This window comes from Balaenoptera borealis (assembly GCF_965194805.1).
Source record: "Balaenoptera borealis genome assembly, chromosome: 2".
In the NCBI taxonomy this organism is placed as follows: Eukaryota; Metazoa; Chordata; class Mammalia; order Artiodactyla; family Balaenopteridae; genus Balaenoptera; species Balaenoptera borealis.
Genome location: NC_138867.1, coordinates 59,268,139 through 59,292,973, shown reverse-complemented (window position 1 = coordinate 59,292,973; position 24,835 = coordinate 59,268,139). Strand labels below are relative to the sequence as shown.

General features: G+C 43.8%; 1 protein-coding gene across 1 annotated transcript; it reads left to right on the top strand.

The window, feature by feature from the left end:
* Positions 1–13,690: 13,690 nt before the first annotated feature.
* Positions 13,691–24,598, top strand: FOXD1 (forkhead box D1). Its single transcript, XM_082377997.1, has one exon. It carries the CDS (start codon positions 14,775–14,777, stop codon positions 16,209–16,211), a length of 1,437 nt encoding a protein of 478 aa, XP_082234123.1. The 5' UTR covers positions 13,691–14,774; the 3' UTR covers positions 16,212–24,598.
* The last annotated feature ends 237 nt before the right edge of the window (positions 24,599–24,835 follow it).

Genomic DNA, 24,835 nt, shown 5'->3' with positions numbered 1-24,835 from the left:
CCGGGACACAGTCTAGGAAAAAAAAAAAAAGCAAAAGTGCCAACCTGTCAAGGGGGTGAAAAGTATTGGCTGTTCTGGAAGAAGAACTGGGAAGCAGATTGTGGCAGGATCTAAAATTTCAACCAAACTAGGCAGCACTGCCAGCCTGACTGCCCCACAAGTTCAGTGTCTGAATCCCTAACGAGCAGAGGTAGGAAAGAAGACATTGACACACCTGCACTGAGGAGGTGTGTTCATCAGACTCTAAGCATCAAACATAAGGAGAACATAATCCGTAAATCTGCCCCCAGTTATTTCGTAGCTCACTCTTCTTTTTGGTTTTTGGTTTGCCTTTCCTTGCTTTTTAACAAAATTCATTTTGAAAAATTTCAAATTTTGTCAGGAATGGGGGAATTTAAAAAAAAGTTTTATTGAGGAATAATCAACATACAATATACATATTTGAAGTGTAGAATCTAAGTCTTGACATAGGTATATACTGGTGGAACCATCACCATAGTCAAGATAGTGAACATATCCTTCAGTCCCAAAAGTTTCGTTGGCCTTTTAAACCCCTCTCTGTCCTTTCCCACCCCGCCAAGGGATGAGGGAGTTTTGACCCACACACATCCGCCTTGCTGGGAGGCATATTGCCCCTAGTGGCAGAGTATGGTAATGACTATCATGCTTGCTGGAAAAGTCTCTGCTGAATAAGGAGAAAAGTGGAAACTCAGATTCTGTATAAGTGGAATGAGGGTGTGTGTGTGTGTGTGTGTGTGTGTTTTTACAGGTCCTTTCTTGACTACCCTGTAAAGACCTTCTGAGACTGTGTTTCTGTTATCTGAGAACTTCTTGACTATAGTTTCTTTTTCAAGCATATGCTTGTTCACACATGAGTATTGTGCAGAAGGTAAGAGGGATGCTTTCCAAGCTCACTAGTGGTGTTAAGTGAGAAGAACCACTTCATACCCGTTAGGATGACTACTATAAAAAAATGAAAAAACAGAAAATAACACGTGTTGTGATCACGTGGAAAAATTGGAACACTTGTGCACTGTTTTGGGGAAATATACAATGGTGCAGCCACAATGGAACACAGTATGGCAATTCCTTAAAAATAGAATTCCCATATAATCCAGCAATTCCACTTCTGAGTATATGCTCCAAAGAATTGAAAGCAGAGACTCAAAGATATATTTGTGTACCCACATTCAGAGCAGCATTATTCATAATATCCAAAAAGTGGAAGCAACCCAAGTGTCCGTCCCTGGATGAGTGGATAAACACAATGTGGTATATACGGACAATGGAATACTTTTTCAGCCTTGAAAAGGAAGGAAATTCTGGTACATGTTACAACATGCATGAATCTTGAAGACATGCTACGTGAAAAAAGACATAAAGGAGAAATACTGTATGATTCCACTTACATGAGGTACCTAGAATAGTCAATTAAATACAGAGAAAGTAGAACAGTGGTTACCGGGAGGGGGCGGCAGCGGGGAGGGAGGAATGGGAGCTACTGTTTAATGGGTACAGAATCTCAGTTTTGCAAGACGAAAAGAGTTCTGTGGATGGATGGCGGCACAACAATGTGAAGATACTTAGTGCCACTGAGCAATACAGGTAAAAATTGTTAGGATGGTAAATTTTGTGTTATGTGTATTTTACCATAATAATAAAAAAAAAGAAGTGAGAGAAAAGAGAAAATTCTGTGTGGAAATTTTGGCCTGATCAGAAGGTTAAAGTGAACATGCTTTACACTTTTTTTTTCTTATTTTAAAATTATTATATGCAACAGGGAACTTTAGCCATATTAATATTTCTTAAAGCAGTAGTACTTGGGTGTTTTATATTTTTTAAAAATTATGTCTTTTCATGTATCTAAAATATGTAACAATACAAAACTCAGAAAGTAAAAATATTTATTCATTCAACAAATACTTCGGAGGTACTTAGTCTATGCCTGGCCCTGTTTAGTTTACTGGGGTTACAGCAGTAAACAAAACTGATATAATTCCTCCCTTCATGGAGCTCACATTCCTGTGGGGGGATTGTTTGGATGAAGTACTTTTTTTTTCGATGAAGCACTTTTTATATAAATGATTATTTCTCTGGGATTGATGCCTAGAAGTAGAATCACTGGGCCAAACAATATAAACATTTTAAAGCTTTTACTACATCCTGCCAAATGCCTTCCAGTCCCATCAGCAAGCCATAGGAGTGTCTGTTTTCTCACACCTTACCAGCCTTAGGTATCTTTTCCCCGCTTTGGGGGAAAAATAGCATCAGAGTAATGTGCATTTCTCTGACTAGCGGTTAATGTAATTATAAACAAGGTGTGACTAGCAGTTAATGTAATTATAAACAAGGTGGAACAGTTTTCAAACATTCATTGTCCATTTTTCAAATACCATTATTTTTATTAAAAATCAATTTGGAGGACTTCCCTGGTGGCGAAGTGGTTAAGAATCCGCCTGCCAATGCAGGGGACACGGGTTCAAGCCCTGGTCCGGGAAGATCCCACATACTGCGGAGCAACTAAGCCCGTGTGTCACAACTACTGAGCCTGCGCTCTAGAGCCTGCGAGCCACAACTACTGAAGCCCGCGCGTCTAGAGCCCGTGCTCCACAACAAGACAAGCCACCGCAATGAGAAGCCCGTGTACCGCAACGAAGGGTAGCCCCTGCTCGTCGCAACTAGAGAAAGCCCGCGCAGCAACGAAGACCCAACGCAGCCATAAATAAATAAATAAATAAATAAATAAATAAATAAATAAAATCAATTTGTAAGGACTATTTTAACTTTATTAAAACTCCACTGGTCACATTTGTTGCAATTATTTTCCCCATCTGATCTTTCCCCTTTGCCTCTGTCTATATATTTTTACCCAGTTTTTATGTAGCAAAATCTGTCCATCTTTTTCTTCATGATTTATTCCATTCTCTGATGCTTAAGGTTTGCCCATTCCAACATCCAATAAATAACTCCTATATTTTTGTTAAAAATGGTTTCATCTAAAAAGAAGGTTTCATCATTTACATTTACTTTCAACCAAAATATTACAGCTGGGGGATGGAGGAGGACAAAGCACTGAAAAACTTTGAAAAACTCTCCCCAGGTGAAATATCCTTGTCATCCTCTCCCCACTTCTAAAGAGCCACCAGTTTTATTCACCTGGAATTTATTTTGATATATGAGCTAAGTGTCTAACTTTTTTTTTTGGCCTCCAAGAAAAGTTAATCGACTGTCCTATACAATTTACTGAATAATTCCTTCCTTTCCTCTCTATTCTGTTGTGCCACATTTAAAGTCATATACTAAGCAGTCCACGTTCACAGTTTATGGCCTGTTTCTGGACTCTACAGTTTGCACTATCAGTCTACTCTTCTTTGAAGTCCACATTATTTTGATTACTAGAGCGACACAGTAATATCTAAGGCAAGCTCTAATGCCCAACCACTCTTCTTTTTCAAAATATTCTTCGTTATTCTCACTCATTTATTCTTTGATACAACCTTGGAATGAAGTTTTAAAAAGCCGTGATAATTTTTTTTATCATAATTGCATTAAACTCATAAATATCAATACCTTTAAAATAGTCATTATGCCCACCTATCTAGTTACAGTTGTTATACAGCAGAACAATTGATTTATCTATATTTGTTTCATACCAGCAAAGCCTTGCTAAACACAGCCTGCCAGGAAACATGCTACACACTGCATGTGGATGCAAAGATGGCTGATATATATCTTCTAAAAGAGGTCACCTATAACTAATCCAAGTCAGAACATTGTGGATGTAGCAGAAGATGCAGATGAAGGTAGAATCTGATACATTTTGACATGTATACACCTATGAAATTGTTACCACAGTCAAGATAATGAACATAATCATCACTCCTAAATTTTCCTTGTGCCCCTATGTAATTCCGTAATTCATTCTCCCATTTCCCCCATTACCTCAAGGCAACCACTAATCTGCTTTCTGTCACTCTAGATTTGTTTGCATTTTCTAGAATTTTATATACGTAGAGTCATAACAGAATATACTCATTTTTGTCTGACTTCTTTCACTCACCATAATGATTTTGAGATTCATTCATCTTGTTGCATGTATCAATAGTTCTTTCCTTTGTATTGCTGAGTAGTATTCCACTGTGTGGATATGCCACAGATTGTTTATTCACTCTCCTGTTAATGGACATTTGTGTTGTTTCCAGTTTTTGGCTATTACTGATAAAGCAGCTATGAACAATCACATACAAGTCTTTGAATGACCATATGCTTTTGTTTTTCTTGGGTAAATAGCTAGGAGTGGAATGACTGAGTCATGTAGTTGGTGTATTTTTCACTTTTTAAGAAACTGCCAAATTGTTTTTCAAAGTGGTCGTACCATTTTGCCTTCCCACTAGCAGATGCTAAGGCAATTCAGTGGCTAGCCTGTCAAGAAACAGTGCTGGAACAATCGGATATACACATGCAAAAAACAAAATAAAACAAGCCTCTATCTATACCTAACACCATATACAAACATTTATGCAAAATGGATCACGACCTAAATTTAAGGCTTAAAACTATAAAACTTGTAGGAGAAATACTTTAAAAATGCTGAGGTTGGGTAAGATTTCTGAGGATACAGCATTTGAGCCAGGCCTTGTAGAAAGTAGAACTGAAAGGTCTTGGTAGCAAACTAGACATTGCAGAGTGAGGAGGAATCAGAGTTGATCTGAGTCTCAACTGGTTCTTACTGGCAAGATGGCAAGAAGATTGATACAGGAGCGATGAGGCATACAGAAGGAGTAGTGGGTTTGGAAGTCAGAAGAGAGCGTTTGAGTTGCCAGCACAAAGTCCAGGTAGATACGTCCAGCACACAGCTGGAAACACGACACTGCAGCACATGGGGGAACTATTATTTGCCTAATAATAACAGATAATGCTATGAGGGTGGATAGTTTCACCAAGACATAGAATATAGAATGCGGTAGAGTTGAAGACAGAATCTTGGGGAACACCAACATTCAGGTGAGGAAGGAGTAAAAAAAGAAGCTTAGCTGGAGCAGTGCCAAAAATGCCATGGAAAGACCAGATGAGATGATTCTTTGACTCCTGTCTTGATCTTATAGCCTGTATTCAATGTCAGGAAATCTTGTGAGCTCCTTCTTCAAATTACATCTAGAATTCAACCATTTCTCATCATCCCTGTTGCCATCCCCCTGATTTAAGCCACCAGCAGGTCTCACCTTCATTGCTGCAATCTCTTCCTAACTTGTCTTCCTATTTCTTCCCTTGCTTGATATAGGCTATTCTTAATAGAGCAGCCAGAGGGACCCTTTACAGGACTTAAGGATTTAAGTTTGAGCAGGTCATTGCTCTACTTGACACCCTACAATTGCTCCCTATCTCACTTAGAGTAAAAGCCCAAATCCTTCTAATGCCTACAAGGCCTTGCATGGTTGCCTCCTCCCATCCCACACCCCTTTGACCTCATCTCCTATTCTTCCATTCTGTATCATTCTCCCCCTTGCTCACTCCACTAGACCACCAGGGCCTACTTGCCACTCCTTGAATGTGACAAGCATGGTCCTGCTGTAACTGAAAGTGGGGTCCGGCTACTCTCCACTCAAAAGCCAATAAAGAGGCAAGTTGATGGAAAGGAAAGTGTGCTTGTTTTAGATGCCAGCAACGGGTGGGGGGTGGAGGGAGGGCAGGCTCCTGTCCAAAGGCCAACTCCCCCCCCCCGCCCCCCGACAACCAGTGGGCAAGAGCTTTTATCGACGGAGGGAGGGGGCTACATGCAGAAACAGCCCCGACAGCTCTGACAGGCATCTTGAAATTGATCATGCGGTGGTCTGGCCAGCGTCATCTTGATTGTTTTAGGTACAGTTAGTCTTCAGTTCCGGGGTCAGTTTGTTTCCATTTCATTGAAGCAAATTCTCGGAATTGTGGCAGCTTATGTCATGCCTACAGTCTGGTCATCATGCAGTTCACTTCTTCCACCTGATGGGGGTTTCAGTATCTGTAAGACAGCTCACAGGATATGGCTCAGAATATTATCTATAGCCCTTGGGGAGGAAATAAAGATCCTTGGCTTTGCTTACTGACCAAACTAGTATTATTTGGTCTCCTTTGACTGTTTTCCTTTGTTTCTGCATTTTTCTCACTTCTCTGATTAAACTTATTCTTTGGCTAAACTTTTTCCACAGACAAAAGGCAGGCTGAGGACATGGGGGGTGAGGGAAGGACCATAAGGTCCTGCTCCGTTTCACTGCCTTAGGGCCTTTGTCCTAACTATTCCTTCTGCTTTGATTTCTCCTCCCCCGGACATCCAGCTGTATCATTATCCCAGTCTTTGCTCATTATTGAAAACTGTAACCTACCTGTTTCTTCCATACTGTACCACCACCATTCCCAACCCTCTTACCCCCCCTACTATTTTCCCTCATAGTATCTATTACCTTCTAACATACTATAGAAGTAATCTATTAATTAATATATTCATTTTGTTTATTTCTTATGGTCTGTCTCTCTCCTGCTAAATATATAAAACTCCTTAGGGCAGAGATCTTTGTCCGTTTGTTTACTTATATATCCCATGTGCCTAGAACAGTACCTGCCCCATGTTAGACAATAAATATTTGTTAAGTAAATAAATGAGAGGAATCCTTACTCTGGGCCATTAGAAAATCATTGTTAACTCTTTATCATATTATTTCAGTGAGCTCCATTTCCCAAACTTGTGTTCCATAGTAAAATAAACTTGGAAAATATTACACTGCATCTATATCCCTCTGGAAGAATCACAATGCACTTTATACATAAAAACTCAAAGTGCTGCAGTAAAGGCAACTGCTTTCTTCATTTAATTCAGCTTTTCCTAAATGTGCATGGCCAGACTTTTCCATGGCACATTGATTAATATAGCAATGGTGTTCAGAGTTGGAATGACACTGTGAGGGTCTAAGAGGTGGGCAAGAGATGACGTTGGAAGCAATGTGGATAAACCAGCCTTTTGAAAAATTAGGTGATGAACGGAAGGGGAGAGGGGGGCACTAGCTTGCATTGGCACATTCAGGAGAGAAGAACATTTTTGCATGTTTTTATTTTTAGATACAAGAGGTTGGAACATGTTTGTAAACTGAGATGAGCATTAGGAGAAAAAAAGGATAATTTATGAGCAAAATTCCAGAGAAGGTAGAAAAGAATAGCAAGATCATAGCATAAATATATTTTAAAAAAAACAGTAGCTGTCAAACATTTTTTTACTGTGACCTGCACTGACAGATTTCATTTTACATGGCAACTCAGTACACACACATACATTAAAAAATATAAAAATAACTGAAGTAAAAGTTTCACAAACTATTCTTAGCATTTTTATGTGTCATTCGGTGCTATTTTTTATTCTACTCTCCTCTATTCCATCTCCTCCCATCCCATCATCCCATCCTATCCCATCCCATCTGATTCTATTCTCTGTCAATGCTGACTGCAACTCACTAACTTGATTTCATGAGCCAGAATTTTGTCCTTTCCAGCTGCTTTTGGGAGACTTCCTCAAATTGATCTTCAAATATAATCCATTCTTCAGCTGTACCCATTCTGCTATTTAGTCCATTGATTTGTTCTTTATTTTGTCTATTACATTCTTCGTACTCAGTGTTTCCACTAGGGTTTTAAAAAATTATTTTTCTTGCTTAATGTTACTAATAAGTTCCCTTTCCTCCTTAAGATGTTTATCATGCTTACTTTAAATTCTTGGTGTCTGTTCCAGTAATCATGCTTCAGATTATATAAACCATTCAGTTTGTAGTCTTTCTTTCACACTAATTGTGCTCTTCAGGTGTCTGAACTCAGCAATTTGGAAATTGCTCATTGTGAGAAATTTGGGAAAAAATATAGAAGAGTACAATATAAATAACAAAATAAAAACCACCCATAATTTCACTTCCTGGAAATAACCAGTTGACATTTTAGTGTGTTTCCTTCCAGTCATACAATGTACATGTACAGTATATTAAATAATTGATAAAGTATTACATATAATTTTCTCTCTGGACTTTTACCATTAATCTTGAAGTTTTGTCAAGTTATTAAAATAGTTCACAGACTTAATCTTTAATGATTATAAAATATTCCACCTTAAGGATATATAGTAATATATTTAACTCCTGGGCACTTAGAATGTTTCCAATTTTTTCCCTTTAAAAAAATCACTGCAACAAATATTTTTGTACGTAAATCTTTGTTCATATTTCTGGTTGTTTCCTTAGAATAGGATCCTAGAATAAATGAATCAAAGAAAATGGCACTTAAGATCCAAGCTTTGTATTGCCAAATTGTCTGCTAGAAGGTTTGCACCACTTTACACTTTACAAAGGCAGCATATGATTGAGTTCCTACCATCACGCCCATCACCCTCATGCAATTTGCTAATCTGATAGAGGAAAATGGCATTTCATCATTTTCTAATTTGCATGTCTTTTTTTTTTAACTATTGATCATTATTTGCATTTACATTTACTCTTCTGTAAATTTTGGGTTTAGGACCTTTCTCAGTTTTTTTCTGCTCTGGAAGGCTGCCAACCAAAGCTTTCTAGCAAAGGAGATTCACTCACATATGCCTCTAGTGGAAGACATCTAAAGTGCTTTCTGCACAGGGGACTATGTTTGTACTTGACTGCAACAAACCTCCCCCTGTCTCTACTCACTTCCCGCAGCTTGATGTCAGACCATGGTGTCAGGTGCAGGGTTGCCCCTGAGGGCAGACATCAAGCTTTTGGTGTGTTTGCATATGTAGAGCATGTAGTTCAGCCTTGGTTTAAGCCTGAACATCAGGCTAAAAAGAGTGAGTGTGTGTGTGTGTGTGTGTGTGTGTGAGAGAGAGAGAGAGAAGGAGGGAGGGAGGAGGCTGGTCACTGTATACATTTTAAGCACACAAAAAAATTTCAATTCAAGACAAGGCTTTCTCATGGTCTTGTAAGAATTCTTTTCATTTTCAGTGTGTCCTGTAGATAGCTGCACCCCTAGAATCACTTTAGAGAGCCCCATTCTTCCCAAGCAGAGAGATTTCTCTTCACAGACAGCCCCTGGATGAACTACAAATAAAAAATAATTCTAGATGTGCTAATATTATTATTATTATGTGTGCTCTTTCTAGATGTGGTAATATTATTTCTAAATTCTTATATTAGAATTTAAAGTGCTATATATATTTCCAGGAAATTAATTTATTAAACAGTGTAAATAAACACTAGATGATTACAGCACCACACACACGGACTCTTGAGGGTCTTGTATTGAAGATGACTTCCAAATGGAGGAGTTCTTTCTGGAATGGAGTTGTGTATATTTTGCAATTAAATTCACGATAAAAATATCTTTTGAACTTTTGATTTGGGGGTGCAAAATTTAAATGTGTGTTACTGCAAACCACTGAGACCCAGAGTTGAATAAGTCTGTGTTGGTGTGTGTTGGGGCAGGAGGGCTAGTCCAGCTGAACTGCAGTAATGAAAATTCCTGAGTCAGTGTAAATAATTTTACTGTTATAAAACACAGATTTAGACCTTTGCTGACATTCTGAATTCTTGAGGATTTCTGAATCCTGCTCAGGCCACGAAATGCTTGTTTAAGGAGCTGTTGTGCAAGCATAGACTGCCTAGTAAGACCCAGGAGACCACTAACATATCTTCTTCACAAAGGAATCTCACCTCCCAACTACACTGCCTGAAGATGCACCATTTGAAACTGGATTACGGCATTTTATCAACAGAATCCCTGGGTTAAAATGCATCTACTCTTGGGAGAGGTGCCAACCGCTGTCAGCCAGTAATACCTTGCCTTGAACTTATTTTCAGACCACCTAACTGGTCCTGAAGAAGTAGATTGGGTGGTGGAAAGAGCCTGGCTCATGGAGTCCTGTGTTGGGAGAGGCCGCTAGAACTGGGACATGATGCTGGAAGGTTCTGCTCTGCCATTTCTGCCTCCATAATGGCCAGCGGCAACTCTCAAGAGCCTGCTTTGCTTCCTCAGCCATCACATGAGGTACCCACTTGACTGGTTGTTGTGATCTTGAAATTAGCTTAGTGGCACGTGTGAACCAACACTCATGGCAGGTAATATTACACCACAGGAGAATGGTGAAGTGGAGGGCCTGGACAGCCAGAGAAACATTTAAAAATCATCTTGGGCCCTCAAGAATTTAGGACAGGTAAGAAGGCATAAAAAGTAAAAAGGATGTAAAAAGTGTGCATGTGTGTGTGTGTGTGTGTGTGTGTGTGTGTGTGGAACTAATTTTACCAGGAACTAATTCTGGCAGAGTCTTAACTGCTACTTTTTTTTAAACTGAAGATAATGTGCAGAGTCTGAGTCTGAAAGTCTCAAAATTGTGAGCAAGTTAAGGTGACAAATCCAGAAGGGCACAGCAAAAAACAATGGGGATCCTTTGAGGATTTCTGGAATGAAAGGGATGTTGGGAAATTAACAGACACATCTTTATTGAGTGCCTAGTGCATGCAGAGTGGTACAAAGAGCTAGGTAAGTGGAAATTCAAAAATAAACAGAAAAGGAGGAAACAACCCAAATGTCCACTGATGGATGAATGAATAACCAATATGTGGTATACATAATATACAAGACTATTATTCAGCCTGAGGAGTGAAATTCTGATACATGCTACAACATGGATGAACCCTGTAGACATTATGTTAAGTGAAATAAGCCGGGCACAAAGGACAAATATTGTATGCTTCCATTTATATGAGGTAGGTAGCTAGAATAGTCAATTTCATAGAGACAGGAAGTAGAATAGTGGTTGCCAAACTGCTGGGGGGAGTGGGGTGGGGTGGAATGGGAGTTATTCTTTAACCCGTACAGAGTTTCAGTCTGGGATGATGTGAGAGTTCTGGAAATGGATAGTGGCGGTAGTTGCACCAAGGTGAATGTACTTAATGCCTTTGAACCCTTCACTTAAAATGGCAAGTTATATGCGACGCATATGTGAACACGCGCACACCGAAAAACAAACAAAAAACAACGAAGGAGGCCCTTTTTGGCCTCCAGGCGCTTGCGTTTAAAAAAACAAGAGAAGACGCATACAGCCACAAGAAGGGCAGCGCAGGATGAAAGAACAGAGCCAAAGACAGGCAGGGACCCCGAGGCATCGCCCACTTTAGGCTGGGGTACTCAGAAAGCACTTCTCAGTAGGCATAATAATTATCTGTTTACCTGGCTTCCCCATGAGACATGAGTCACACCAGGAACTCTCCTTTTATTTTTACGCTCTCCAAAAACCAGACTGCCTGGCACAAAGTAGTATCTCAATACAGGCGAGTGGAAAGACTCTTGGAGGAGAGAGAGCCCCAAATGTCCACATAATTTGGAAACGCGTTCATGTTCACGTTCATGGGTAAACGCCTGGGATGCGCTAAGGGCCGGAGAGAGTAGTCCACAGTTTCCCGCCCGGGAGCTTACGTCCCCGAGTCTGCCAGCCTTCGCCCACCGAAGGAAGCCCCTGGACCTTGTGGAGCTCGCGGTCCGGGGCCCGAGGGCAAAGGGCTGAAGCGGTGCCTCTCGAGGCTTCAGCCGCCTCCTCTGCCCCTGCGGCGCCTTATCCCCGATAACCCCGGGAGGGCTCCTGGAGCGCCCAAACCGCCAGGGGAAAATATCCGAAACCTGCAGTCTAGGGAAACGCCTCCAGTTGCCGCAGAGAAGGCGACGTGGGGCCTCGAGAAAGAAAAAGCCTTGCCGCCCAAAGCCCAGGGGGAGGGAAGCCCGGGAGCCCACCTGGCACACTCGTAAAACACCCGCTGCCTCCCGCGTTCCGGCTCGGGGCCAGCCCGGGGCCAGCTCCGCGCCGCCGCCAGGAGGCAGGCCTCCCCCATCACCGCCCGGCCCGCAAGAGCCCCGCCGCTTTCCGCGTCCGCGCGAGTTGGGCGCGCCGGAGGGGGGGTCGCCGCGACGTCCCCCGCCCGCGACAAGGAAAAGTTTCTTGATCTTGTACCAGCTTGAGGGGTGGGAGTGGAGATTTCCCAGTAGAGGCCGAGAGCTGGGAGCCCATTAGGACGGAAGGCCCGCGGGTAGGGGACAAAGAAGGCGAAAGGGGGACGCGCGGGAGAAGAAACGCTTGGGTTTCCGCGCTGGGGAATTTCACGAGCGCGGAGCTAAAGGTGGTATACAAACGTGTAGCTTAACTAAAGCAAACAGAACAAGTGGCGTGCACAAACACGAGGCTTTAGTAAAGCTCACCCAAATCTCCGTTAACGCTCTCTATCCTTGCAGTGCTTCTCCTGGATTGATATTCCGCTCTAACCTCCAGTAAATCCTAACACTTTCCCCTGAGTGGCCAGAAGATAACTTGCCACGTTTTTTCAAAGGTTTTCAGGGATGAGCTCTTAACCCTTTGGGGAAGGACCTTCGGGCAAGGTTACAAACGGAACTGCAAAGTCAATCTCCCCGCCCTCCTTCGTTAGACAAGTCCACGGAGGTGGTAGCAGAACGGAATGACGGCTGTAACTGATCATCTAAAGTAACTAAGGGTCTGCGAACAAATTTCTTCCTCTCCGTTTCAGCTTTAAACACTTAGCCACACACCAACCCTCAGTGCAGCGAAAATCATGGTGTTTATTTAGATATCGACTGAGTACTTATAAAACAAACTTTCAAATGTAAAAGTGAACCCCTTGGTAAGGTCTCCTGGCTACATCAACAAAGCAATGTAATGCCTGATTAATAGTGCTGATTAATGTTGGCTCAGGTTAATGCTGAACCTATTACAATAATTAGATGGTTCAGCCATGTATCAAACGACAGTCGGTGAAAAATTATTTAGGACTTTGAGGCGTTCTCATACATCTTCCAAAGATCTATGATGGACTTTATGGGTCATTTGTAACTATCACTGGTTGATAGCTGTCCTGAGCAACAAAAACTTGATTTAAAAATGTCTTAGGTGGGGTAAGTTTATTTTTGAGGCTCTGTAATTGATAAGGGGAGTAATGAAACGTTTGGAAACGTGAAAACTGCTTGATCCATAAAATGATATACACAAGGGCAGCTGATGATTGTTCCTACATAAAGCCATTGATTTTTGATCCTCAGTTCTTGTCAAGTGATCATTTTAATCAGGAAGCTAAAATTTTGAGGCAAGGTCCCCACTTTGAAATAAAAGTGTTTTAGGAAATGCAAAAATCCAAAAGGTATGACTATGTATGAATTCCACAAACTATTAGGATTTTCCCACTAGCCAAAATAAAATCAGCTGGTGACAAAGATAGGTGTACTTAAAATACCATCGTATTTGAAATATTTCCACTACCTTGTCACCTGAAAAGGAAAATTGGGCTGAACAGAACTTGAATCTTCTTTTTAAAAATTATTTCGTTTCTTCTCACCAGTACCTATTGGAAATATTTAGTGGATTAAAAAAATTTTTTTTAAAAAGCTGGTGTGAAAGTCTTTATCATTGTAGTTTCTATTATTAAGCCTGGTTGAGTAGAGATATGTGTACACGTTTAGTAATTTAAGTATTTCGAGATTACTGTGGAGTGTTGATTAGAACGTTCCTCTTACTGATAACTATAGAATCCCTTACCCCCTTGTGAAAGAACTTTTTAAAGTCGTTCCTAGAAGCATTTTCTGGTGAGTATTTGGGTTTTCACTAAAAATTTCTATTCCTTCTCTGCATTCAATGGTTACTTTCTTTACTTCCATGAAATTTGTCAGATCCTCTCATTAGAGCGGCTTAGTTTAGCTGTCAAGTTTCTAGGGCATTCAGTTGCAGATAAGTGACTAAAACGCCAGCTTAACAGCATTTTTATTAACAGATGGTGGAAAACAAACGTCTTTGGAGAAGAACCGAAGGGGACAGGTTAAAAGGTCAATAAACAATTATTATTGTGCTTAAACTGGGGGGTTTCTCATCAGATTCGGTGGGGAGCCGCTCGCCCTATCTGGGGGATATGGAACAACGCAGCAGACCTCAGGGCCGTTCCCCAGGGACCACCTCAGACGACGGCGTGGTTAGTTATCTCCTGGCTGGACGGCTCCGATAGGCCATCGAGTGGTCAAACCGTCGCGTCCCGGGAGTGCTTCTGAGGTTTGGGTTGAGGGCTAATTGAAGAGGAGACTGGGAACTCTTAACTCGTGCATCGGCCCTTGGTCAGACCACGGCGGGCCTGCGCGTACTTCAGGTCTCAGCCCCTTTGGTAACGAATGGTGGGGTCCTGTCTCCTCCCCCCTCTTCTCAGTTGCTGCTCCCTCCTCTGGGTGAACTTTCTCTCCCGAGCGGGGCTGCTTTCCTAGGCTTCCTTTCCCTTGCCTCGGTAGCGCTCTGACGTGCACACCATGTGACAGGCCTCCTTCTGCTATAAGCAGAGGAAAGGTCCGCCCTCTCCTGGACTCAGCCCTCTCCTCGCCGATCTCTGTCCCTAGACTCTCAACCATCCCGCATCCTCCCGGGCGCCCGACGCTCTGACTTGCTCGCCCGGGAGCCCCAGCACCCCCTCCTCGACTGAGCCGGCGAAGGCCGCTGGGAGGGAGGAAGATCAAGTCCCCCGCCCGGGCGGGGTGCGCGCGGAGCCAAACAAGCGCGGAGGTCTTGGGGCTACCGCGGCGGCGCAGGAGTTACAAAGTCGCAGCGCAAGCCTCGGCCGCCGCCGCGCAGCCTGAGCAGCGGCGGCGCCCCCCATTGTGGCGCCCCCAGGCCAGGCCAGCCGCCCGGGACCTGGGCTGGGGCGCGGCGGGAGCCCGGAGCCCGGCGCCCCTATGGGCCACCTCGCCGCCGCCGCGCCACAGCTATGACCCTGAGCACGGAGATGTCCGATGCCTCCGGCCTCGCCGAGGAGACAGACATCGACGTGGTGGGGGAGGGCGAGGACGAAGACGACGAGGAAGAGGAGGACGACGACGAGGGCGGCGGTGGCGTGCCCCGGCTGGCTGTCCCCGCGCAGCGGCGGCGACGGCGGCGCTCGTACGCCGGGGAAGACGAACTAGAGGACCTGGAGGAGGAGGACGACGACGATGACATCCTGCTGGCCCCGCGGACAGGGGGGTCGCCGGCGCCCCCGGGCCCAGCCCCGGTGGCAGGGGCCGGGACCGGCTGCGGCGGCAGCGCGGGCGCGGGCGGCGGCGGGGGCGGCGGCGTGAGCGCGGGCGGCGGCGCCAAGAACCCCCTGGTGAAGCCGCCCTACTCGTACATCGCGCTCATCACCATGGCCATCCTGCAGAGCCCCAAGAAACGGCTGACGCTGAGCGAGATCTGCGAGTTCATCAGCGGCCGCTTCCCCTACTACCGGGAGAAGTTCCCCGCCTGGCAGAACAGCATCCGCCACAACCTCTCGCTCAACGACTGCTTCGTCAAGATCCCCCGCGAGCCCGGCAACCCCGGCAAAGGCAACTACTGGACACTCGACCCCGAGTCCGCCGACATGTTCGACAACGGCAGCTTCCTGCGCCGGAGGAAGCGCTTCAAGCGGCAGCCGCTGCTCCCGCCCAACGCCGCCGCCGCCGAGTCGCTGCTGCTGCGCAGCGCCGGGGGTGCGGGGGGCGCTGGGGACCCAGCTGCCGCCGCCGCTGCTGCCGCCGCCGCCGCCGCCGCGCTCTTCCCGCCGGCGCCCCCGCCGCCCCCGCACGCCTACGGCTACGGCCCCTACGGCTGCGGCTACGGCCTGCAGCTGCCGCCTTACGCGCCGCCCTCGGCCCTCTTCGCCGCGGCCGCTGCCGCCGCCGCCGCCTTCCACCCGCACTCGCCTCCGCCGCCCCCGCCGACCCCAACGCCCCACGGCGCGGCCGCGGAGCTGGCCCGGACCGCCTTCGGCTACCGGCCTCACCCGCTCGGCGCCACCCTGCCCGGCCCCCTGCAGGCCTCGGCGGCCAAGGCGGGCGGCCCGGGCGCCTCGGCGCTGGCGCGCTCGCCCTTCTCCATCGAGAGCATCATCGGGGGCAGCCTGGGCCCCGCCGCCGCCGCCGCCGCCGCGCAGGCCGCCGTCGCCGTGCAGGCCTCGCCCTCCCCCTCTCCCGGGACACCGTCCGCGCCCGGGTCCGGCGGCGGCGGCGGCGGCGGCTGCGCGGCTCAGGCGGCCGTGGGGCCGGCCGCCGCGCTCACCCGCTCCCTCGTGGCCGCCGCGGCCGCCGCCGCCTCCTCCGTCTCCTCGTCCGCCGCCTTGGGGACTCTGCACCAAGGGACTGCCCTGTCCAGTGTCGAGAACTTTACTGCTAGGATCTCAAATTGTTAATAACGCTATGTTAGTGCGCTTGAGAAAGAGAAGGTAGGAATTCCGGCTCCTCTTTTCATCTGGGTGGTTTTGTGTTTTGTTCCCTCCTCCCGGCGCGGCCCTTTCCGACCTCGCGCCCCCATTCCACCGCTTTGGCTTCTCAGATGAGACTGTGTCTGGCAACTGCTAGGGCGCGCTTTTCGGCTCTGGAGGTCCCTTATTTATGCAAAGTCGCCCTATGCTGCAGCCCCCCAACCTAGGGCGGGGAGGAAGAGGGTGCTGGTGGGGATCCGCCCTGTCTAGGCACAAGGGGCTTCCTTGACTTTGGGAAATTTTTTAAAACCTAAGCCTTTTTGAGGTCTAGAGAGTCTCAGGTCCAGGCGTTAAAAGAAAAAAAAAGGAAAAAAAAAGATCGATAATGTTCAAAAGAAGATTAATACAAAAATAGTAAAGGTCCCGAAGAATGCCAGAGAAGCAATAGTTTTTATTTGAGGACACTTGTCTGGTGTACTTTTTCATGAAAAGAAAAAAATGATTAACATGTTTACATAAGGAAAAAAGTCAGAATTATCATTTCTTATTTTAACCTGTGTTTTGTATCATAATAGACATGAGGAATTTTTATTTTATACTTACTTCGTATTCTTTGCAAGGAGTATTGTAAATTTTGACTGGCAATTATTATTGTACTATTCTAATGTAAGATTTTTACACTTTTTCAGAAATAAATGCTTAATTTTCAGAGAAAATTCTCAAAAAGAATCGGCTTCAGTCATCCCCTTCTTAGTTTGTCTCTTCTGCTAAAAAAGTTTCCTTGTGAGATAAGTAGGAACCCATTATGAAATAGAAAAATAATATTTTCAAAGACAACAAAAGCATCATGCCATGATTTTTCATTTATACTTTCTAAGTCAAAACCATTGCAGGAGATGAGAAATTGTTTTTAAACGACTACAAATAAAAGTTACTTTGGTATACATTTCAAATCTTAATTTGATTCCATTTTGAAGAGCATTGAGCCTACTCAAAATAAAAGCCACAGTTCTTTAAGATATTGATAATTTTACAGAACTTTAAAACTTATTTTCGAGTTTCCCACTCCATTTAACTGCCATTCTTTTTTGAGCACAATATTGTATACATATGTAAAAACTCTGCAACATAAGGTTATATTATAATGGAAGCAACACAAGCAAATAGGAAATTTTTGGATGAAAAATTTATTAGAAAGAATTTAATAGAGCTGATCATTAGTTAAATAGCTTTAAAGTCATGAATAAGAAACTATTTACATAGATAAAATGAATTGTATTTGAAAGCTCTAGTATTTAAAACTATTTTCTTTGACAGAAAGGATTCCAGTAGTTGCATAAAGAAGTTTTTATCCTAAAAGGCAAACTTAACTTTGAAATTCTAGTTTAAATGAAAAACTTAGAGTATGTAAGGGAAACCTTTAATTTTTGGATAGTATACTCTTTAAAGAATAAAAATGAAAATGCATCAGGTGTTTACTGAACTACCTATATTTATACAATTTGGGTGATTTAGGATATCTTTTTTCAGATTTTGTTTTCACTGACTACTTGTTGCAGGCAGTTTATAGTTCTCTGAAAAAAATGTGAAACTCTAGTTTTGATTACTACCGATGTTGTGGGCTTCAGATAAAACCAAGGCATATGTAATAAGTAATTTAAATGCTTAATATCAGTGAGTTGCAGAGGTTAAATCTGTTAATTTTTAAAAAATATCTGGACAGATATATCTGAAGAGCTGGAGATTTAACCTAGCAAATTAACAAAGACTTCATTATAGGCCAGTATTTTTCAGTGACATTCATTCTTGATGCCCTGTCCTTCCCTCCCTTTTTAGGGAGGGAAAAAACTGACTCTCACGCCCTCAAAATTAAGTTCTGTGTGTTTTTTTTTCCCTATGAGATATTAGGGAGAGGTTAAATAAGAGGTTAAAGTAAACACAGTCACCCCCAAATTTACCACTAAATACATAGATATAAGTTGAAATTCGTTAGAACAAAATCTTATATGCAAAGTTACTCTTACCCTAGCCCACCTAAGGGAGAGGAGACATTGGAACCCAGAATGTCCGGATGCCACTGGCGCCCTGGGTGAACAGACGTTAGCAGGCCGAGCCCAAACCGCACAAGCACTGCTGACGGGCCTTGCAGCCTTCTGTAACGCATAAATCTGAAATGTATATCTGAAAGTAATTAGGAAGAGAGAGTGAAAGAACAAAACCGTGTGTATTATTATTATTATTTGCATGATGTTTGGATGTCCTGAAACCTGGGAATCCCGGCTAATCCCTCTCTCTGTCCAGTTTCCTGCATCTTTAAAAAAGTGCAGGGACGGGCTTCACCCGCCCAGGTTCTCAGTGCTTTTAAGAGAATGACAAGAAGGCCTGGGCTATCCAGCGCTGGCCTCGGTCCTGGACCCGGAGCTTCCCCCGCAAGCGCATCGTGAGCCCCGATTCCTGAGAGAAGGTAAAGTAGACCCGCCTGCCTCAGTCTCGAGTTTTGCGTCTGCGAGTTCAGCTCCTCCACCCTCAGGGTTTGGGGTTCCACCATCGGCTTTGCTGGCTCCGTGGGCCTGGCCGACGGGCGGACGACGTATGAGAAAGCGAAGGCCGTGGGGCAAGTGAGGGGTGGGCCGTGGGCCGCTAAGCGAGGGCCGCGGGGCAGGCGAGGAGTGAGCCCTGTGCCTTGGACCCGGTGAGCGAGGAGAGCGGGGCGTGCCCCGTCAGGCCGCGGGGCGAGCAGGTGCTGGAACAAAGACCGCCGGGCCGCCCGGCTACCGCGGCCTTTGATGGGCAAGGACATCTCCTCCCGCGGCTCCTCATTCGCATGCAAATCCAGCTCCGGTCCCCTTTTCTTTGAAGGCAAACAGAAGGATGTTTGTGTGTTTGTAAGGACGAAGCCTGCTTCAACAAGCCTTCCTCAATAGGCTGGGTCTCGAAAAATAAACCAGTTGGACAAACATTGGCCACCAGCTCTCCTCCTCCCGACTACAAAGTGTGGATTTGCTACAACTCATTAACCCAACGCTTTTCTCCCCTTCTCCTTGTTTCTTTGCTCATCAAACGCCCCCGTAGAGCCTGGAGACAAATGACCGAAGCGCAGTTGGGAGGGAATTGCAGTTAATAGGGAGAAGGATATATTGGGGCTAATGGTTCAGGCAGCTCCCGAAGAAGGACCACACAAAAAGGAGCCTCTCCATTCAGGGCTGTGTTGTGCTGTGGCGATTTAATCTGCAGCTAGATTTAGCCAAATGTTATCTATTGCCGGGGTAATGAAGCCCTTATGGATTGAATTGCTCCTTGTACCACACATGGTGTCATGACCTTAGATCATTTCTTGGTTGATTTCTTTCTTCTCTATTGGGTAATTATTTTATTTCTTTAAAATAAGAAGCTAGCGCTTCTGCTCAACAACGTGTTTCCTCTCCATCCCCATCCCGTGAATTTAAGAGGCACTTCCCTTCCTCTTAAAAAAGAAAAGAAAAAGAAACTGAGGAGGCGAAGGAAAAAAATCGTGAGGACTTTACCCATTTTTTACTCACTAAGGCATCTTGTTTGCACATCTCCACTTCCCTGTCCCCTACTCAGTGGCCCATTCCTGCCTTAACTTTCTGCTGATGGAATTGGAATTTGGGGTATATTTGTTATCAAACTTCTTACAGTGAATGTAGTAAGCATCTATTTGGGGGGAAGGTTTCTGCCCTTCACAATTTGTTTTTTTTTTTTAAACCCACCATGTCTTCCTCTAGCCTGTCCTCTGAGAGAGCTGGGGGAGGTGGTTATTCTGATGGAAGGTGATTATTTTGATGGAATACCAGCCTGTGCCATTTATTAAAGGCTGTCTGAGGCCAGTGGTTGTGCCTGTTTTGTTTTTCTCTCTCTGGCTCTGGTGGCTCTGATTTCCTTGCTTGACTGAGGACCAAGCTTGGAGCAGCTAACAGTGTTATTACAACTGCTATTGATGGGTAGGGATCTGATGTTACTACCCAGAGCTAGGAATTAAGAACTCTAATTTTAGTTTAGAAATTCTCTGCTGGCTACACATTTTGCTCACACCTGTTTTTATAACTGACTGAGAAAAGTCATTTAGGGGCAAATTAAAGGTCATATCAGCATCAAACTCAATCCAAATCAGAAATCTGCCCAGAAAGGACCCTGGTCTCTCTGGGCTTCTCCAAGGCGGGGTAGCCCTGGGACTAATTGGAATGCCAGGGGTCCCCTTCCCTCTTTAGAACTGAACCAGATAGGCCTGGGGAGCAGAGGACAAGTAAAGTGGGCCCGGCATTGTCAGTATCCATTCTTGTCTCTACTGGTTTCCTGGTGTTGCAGCTGGGTCACACATATACACACGCAGGCAGGCACGCTCATTGCCCATCAGCTGCCACTTGCCTCCCTTCTCCCCTATGATTTTGTAATTAGGCATATGCTTTTTGTTGGTAAATGTGTTTGATGTCATGGCCAGTGAAACGTGGAGTGTTTATAGGGCCACGAATGTAAATGTGTAAATATGTTTAGTGTAAAATCTGGCCCTTCGACTTTAGCAATAAATACCCTGCCAACTCGGATACAATTACATTTGACAGAAAGATGGAGAATCTGATCATGACCAGCTGCTCAGGGCTCTTTGGGGCTTATACTTTGCCAACTGAATTCACTTCTCCAATAATTTCTTTGCATGTCACATCTCTCTAATCACATCTTTCCCTTGATGTGAACAGCTTGGGCTCCCTTCTTTTTATTGTTGACCCCTCTGGCATGCAGGAAACTTCCTGGTTCATTCCTCCTGCTTCCTTTACCAGGAAACTACTGTTCAGTAACAAGCAAAAAACACACATAGAAAACAGCTGATTCTTATCATCGAGCCCCTGTTTAGAGTCCAGAGTCTCCAAGTGTGATAAGGTGGCTAGGAAGAGAAGTGAGGATAGACTGTAAGCTTCATATTTATAACTTTTCTTGTCCTTAGCATTATCATCCTAACTTTAAAAACTGTTCTGAGTTACTCTACCTTTTAAAAGTGAACATTTTAGGGAAGTATAATATACATACAGAAAAATGCACAAATCTCAACCACTTTTCACAAAGTGAGCACACCTGTGTAACCAGCTTCAGATCAAGAAGCAGATGTTACCAGTACCCAAGAACCCCTTTCCCGTCTATTCCAGTAACTACCCTCAGCACACATTAACTTTTCAAAAGGATTTTCACTAATACTCCTCTCAACCACACTGTGAAATAGTGAGGACAATAATTGTTATTGACCCCACTTTACAAATAAAGATATCAAGGCTCAAAAGATATGAAGTGACTTGCCCAAGGTCACAGCTACTGGGATGTCAGCATTTAAATCCCATTTTGTTGCCATTACATCACACCGCCACTGTGTTACCATCATTGTGATTGATTAAATGCCCACTGTGGTAGGGTGATTGCCTTAGAGGTCACTGTGTAGAAGAGTCATTTATTTCTTGTACACTTTTTTGGTGTTTTTGCTAGATTCTCCTCCTTGCCACTTCCACTCAGGGCTTCCCAGAGATACGCAGCCCCTGTTTTGGATGCATTTGGAATTGATAGCTAATTATTTCAGATATATCAGCTTCTTCCACCTAGTTCTACATGACACTCTCCTAATATCCCTTTTTCTTTCTTTCTTTTTTTTTTTTTGCATCAGCAATCTTCTTTAAAACATCACACACACACACACACACACACACGGCTTACCTTTTCACCTCTGTAATATTTGTCAGTTTCCTCGGCTTCTCTCACTGATTTTTAACGCTCAGAATCTGCCAAACTGGCAGAACTTTTTGCTAAGATGCTAAGTAGGTCTTTATAACCAGACTTAGGATCACATCCTTTTCATGTGGAAATGGGAAGAGTATGTAAGAGTCAGATAAACTGATTTAACATTTAATGAGAAAGCAAATTATTTTTCCGAGACTGTGCCCTCCCCCCACTCTCGAAGATTTTACTTTGAACGGCTGCGTATGATGTGGCTTGAGTGCATTCTTTTAGCCCCTACACGGTTAATGCACTGCACCGGAGCCTCCTGAGGGGCAGCCCCTCCCGGAGCTCCAAACTGCCGGGCCACAGATCTCCCTAAAATGCCTTGATGGTGGTGGTGCGGGCATCCCAGACCACCTGCTGGAATCACATCTCTCCCTTGACATGAACACCCCATCCTTGCCAGTCGCCACCAGAAGCCTCACTGAAGCCCAGCCTCCTCGGGCAGGCGCTGGAGCCACTACTTGTCCCTTATGAGGACATCCAGGCTGGAGTCACTGCGGGGATCGCACCTAATTGTGAGCTGCAGACCGCAAAGGAAAGTGTAGGTGGTGATTTTTTTCAAGAGACAGTGCTTAATGTAAGGTAACACTGATTTTCTAGAGAAAGTGTTTTTTAAAAACTCTTCTAAATTCTAGGCTGTAAAAAACAACAAAACCCCACTTCAGGAAGAAACAGGCTATTAAAATCAGAAGCTTTATTTAGAGAACCTGGAAAATTCTAATTCTGCATTTGAAATTAGAAGAAGGTCTGGAAGGATATTTTTCTAATCTTAAAGTGAGAGTGACTCTATTTTTCAAGATAGGATGTTTCCCTGTACAAAGCATGCTACCGTTAAGGAGGATCTATCGAGTCCGTTAGGCGGAATGCAACTCTGTGTAATGCATCCATAGGTCCAGTAAGTCCTCGCAAGCACCAAGAGAGGGTCAGGCAGGCCTGGGTGGGAGAGGATGGATCTGAGGCCATGGGCCTTGCTCAGGTCTGTCTGTCCGAGAGGGAGACAGAAACAAACAACGAATTCTCTCAATTACAACTCTGATCAATAAAAGACTGGCAAAGAAAGGGGGGCAGATAATTATGGCAGAAAGCAGAAGCTTCTTTGAACACTTGCTTAGGAATTCCCTTTAATATAACTAAAAGGCAGATATTTTCAGCAATAAAAGGATATGATACATTTTCTGACAAGTCAATAATGAAGGATTATAATGAATGAAAAATAACCGTTTTCTATTTCTATTTTTTATTATTTTTATGCAGTTTCATATATATGAAAATGACTATGACGAGATTATATTCTGTTAAATGATTGACTGGGAAGAGGGGGGAAAAATCACAAACCAAAAAACAACAACAAAATCCCTCCAAAACCTGCAACAGAAGAAATAAGACTCAGTTAAAAATAAAAATATTAGATCAGTTTTCACACTCATTTATACATTTGGCAAATGTGGTGATGGGCTTAGAGAATCAATAAGCCAATTTATGTGAAAATACTTTGGAAAACACAAAACCTATACACGTATGGAATGATGATTCCTTTGTGGCTTCTTTCCCACATCCTTATTCTTCCAGGAAATAAAAAGAAAAACTTCTAAACGTTGGAGTACACCCAAATCCTTAAATTAGTTAAGAGAAAATTTTGGCCTCCTGTAAGACTCATCTTTCTTCAACATTCCCACCCTATCTATGAAATAAATTGTTATTTAACCCTTTCTAGAAATAATGAGAAGAAAAGAGGTGGCACTGTGTTTTCTCTTACCTCAGCCAGATGTGTATCTGGACAGATAACTTTCTCCTCCCTTCTAAAATAAACAAACCGGTGGTGTCTTAAATCCATTCTTCTAGTCTCTTGTTCTATTCCTTTTCTCTAGTTATTTATCTACCGATCATCTCTTTAACCTCTAAGCTTTGAAAAGTGGGATTAGTCTTCAGTATTTATTGAGCACCTGCTACATTGCAAATCCCTTTAGTCCCAATTTAAATGTAGGGAACAAATGAAAGAATTCCCACCACCACGCTGCCTCTGATAACAGAAACATATACTCGCACAACCAGAGGAACAAGCCATTTCAGTAGGAAACAGTGGGGTGGAGGGAAGACTAGGAAGATAATTTTTTCATTTCCCCATTTAACAGAACCATTTTTAAAAAAATCCCGATTGTCTGTAAACTAAAGTTGCTTCTTGAAAATATCTTTCTAGTGTGGCAGTTTTCTCACAAAGTGCTTAAAACAGCTATCGGGGCGTATGTGGTATGGAGGTAACTCAGTGCGAAACTCCTCCACGCAGAGAACTAGGAATTTGAGTTTCCTCTCAAGTTTTTAAGGCTTTCTACTAAGAGTTCATCTATCAGTCTTATCCCTAGCCACCAGTTCTTGGTGAAGAACTGAAAAGGCGGGGGAGGATGGTTTGGGATCAGGCCCATCAAAAAATGCTCAGACTATTGTGAACTGAGACTGTGACCTACAAGGAATGAGTTTATGTTCATGTGGGTTTGTGAAGGAGTCAAATACAGAGGCACAGTGAAAAGCCCTAGGACACTTTTTTCCCCGTTCTTAAAACATTTTATTACAAATCAAAGAAAAACTTTAAAATAAATTTTTAAAAAATTTTAAATAAAAATAAATATTTTTCTTGTATTCTTTTATAATTTTAAAATATTTTCCACTTGCAAAAATTGTAGACACATTAATATGCAAACGCAGAGAAGTCAGGGTTTGGAAGAGTTTTTTGGTACTCAAGGATTAATCTCACCTTTAAGTTATCGCCAAGGAACTTAGGGCAGGTCACCAAGTTTGGGTCTTGTTTTCTTCTTCAAAAGGAACCAGGGGTACAG

Bases quoted from the DNA above. Each gene is read 5' to 3' on its own strand.
- FOXD1 (XM_082377997.1), top strand. From the start codon at position 14,775: ATGACCCTGAGCACGGAGATGTCCGATGCCTCCGGCCTCGCCGAGGAG.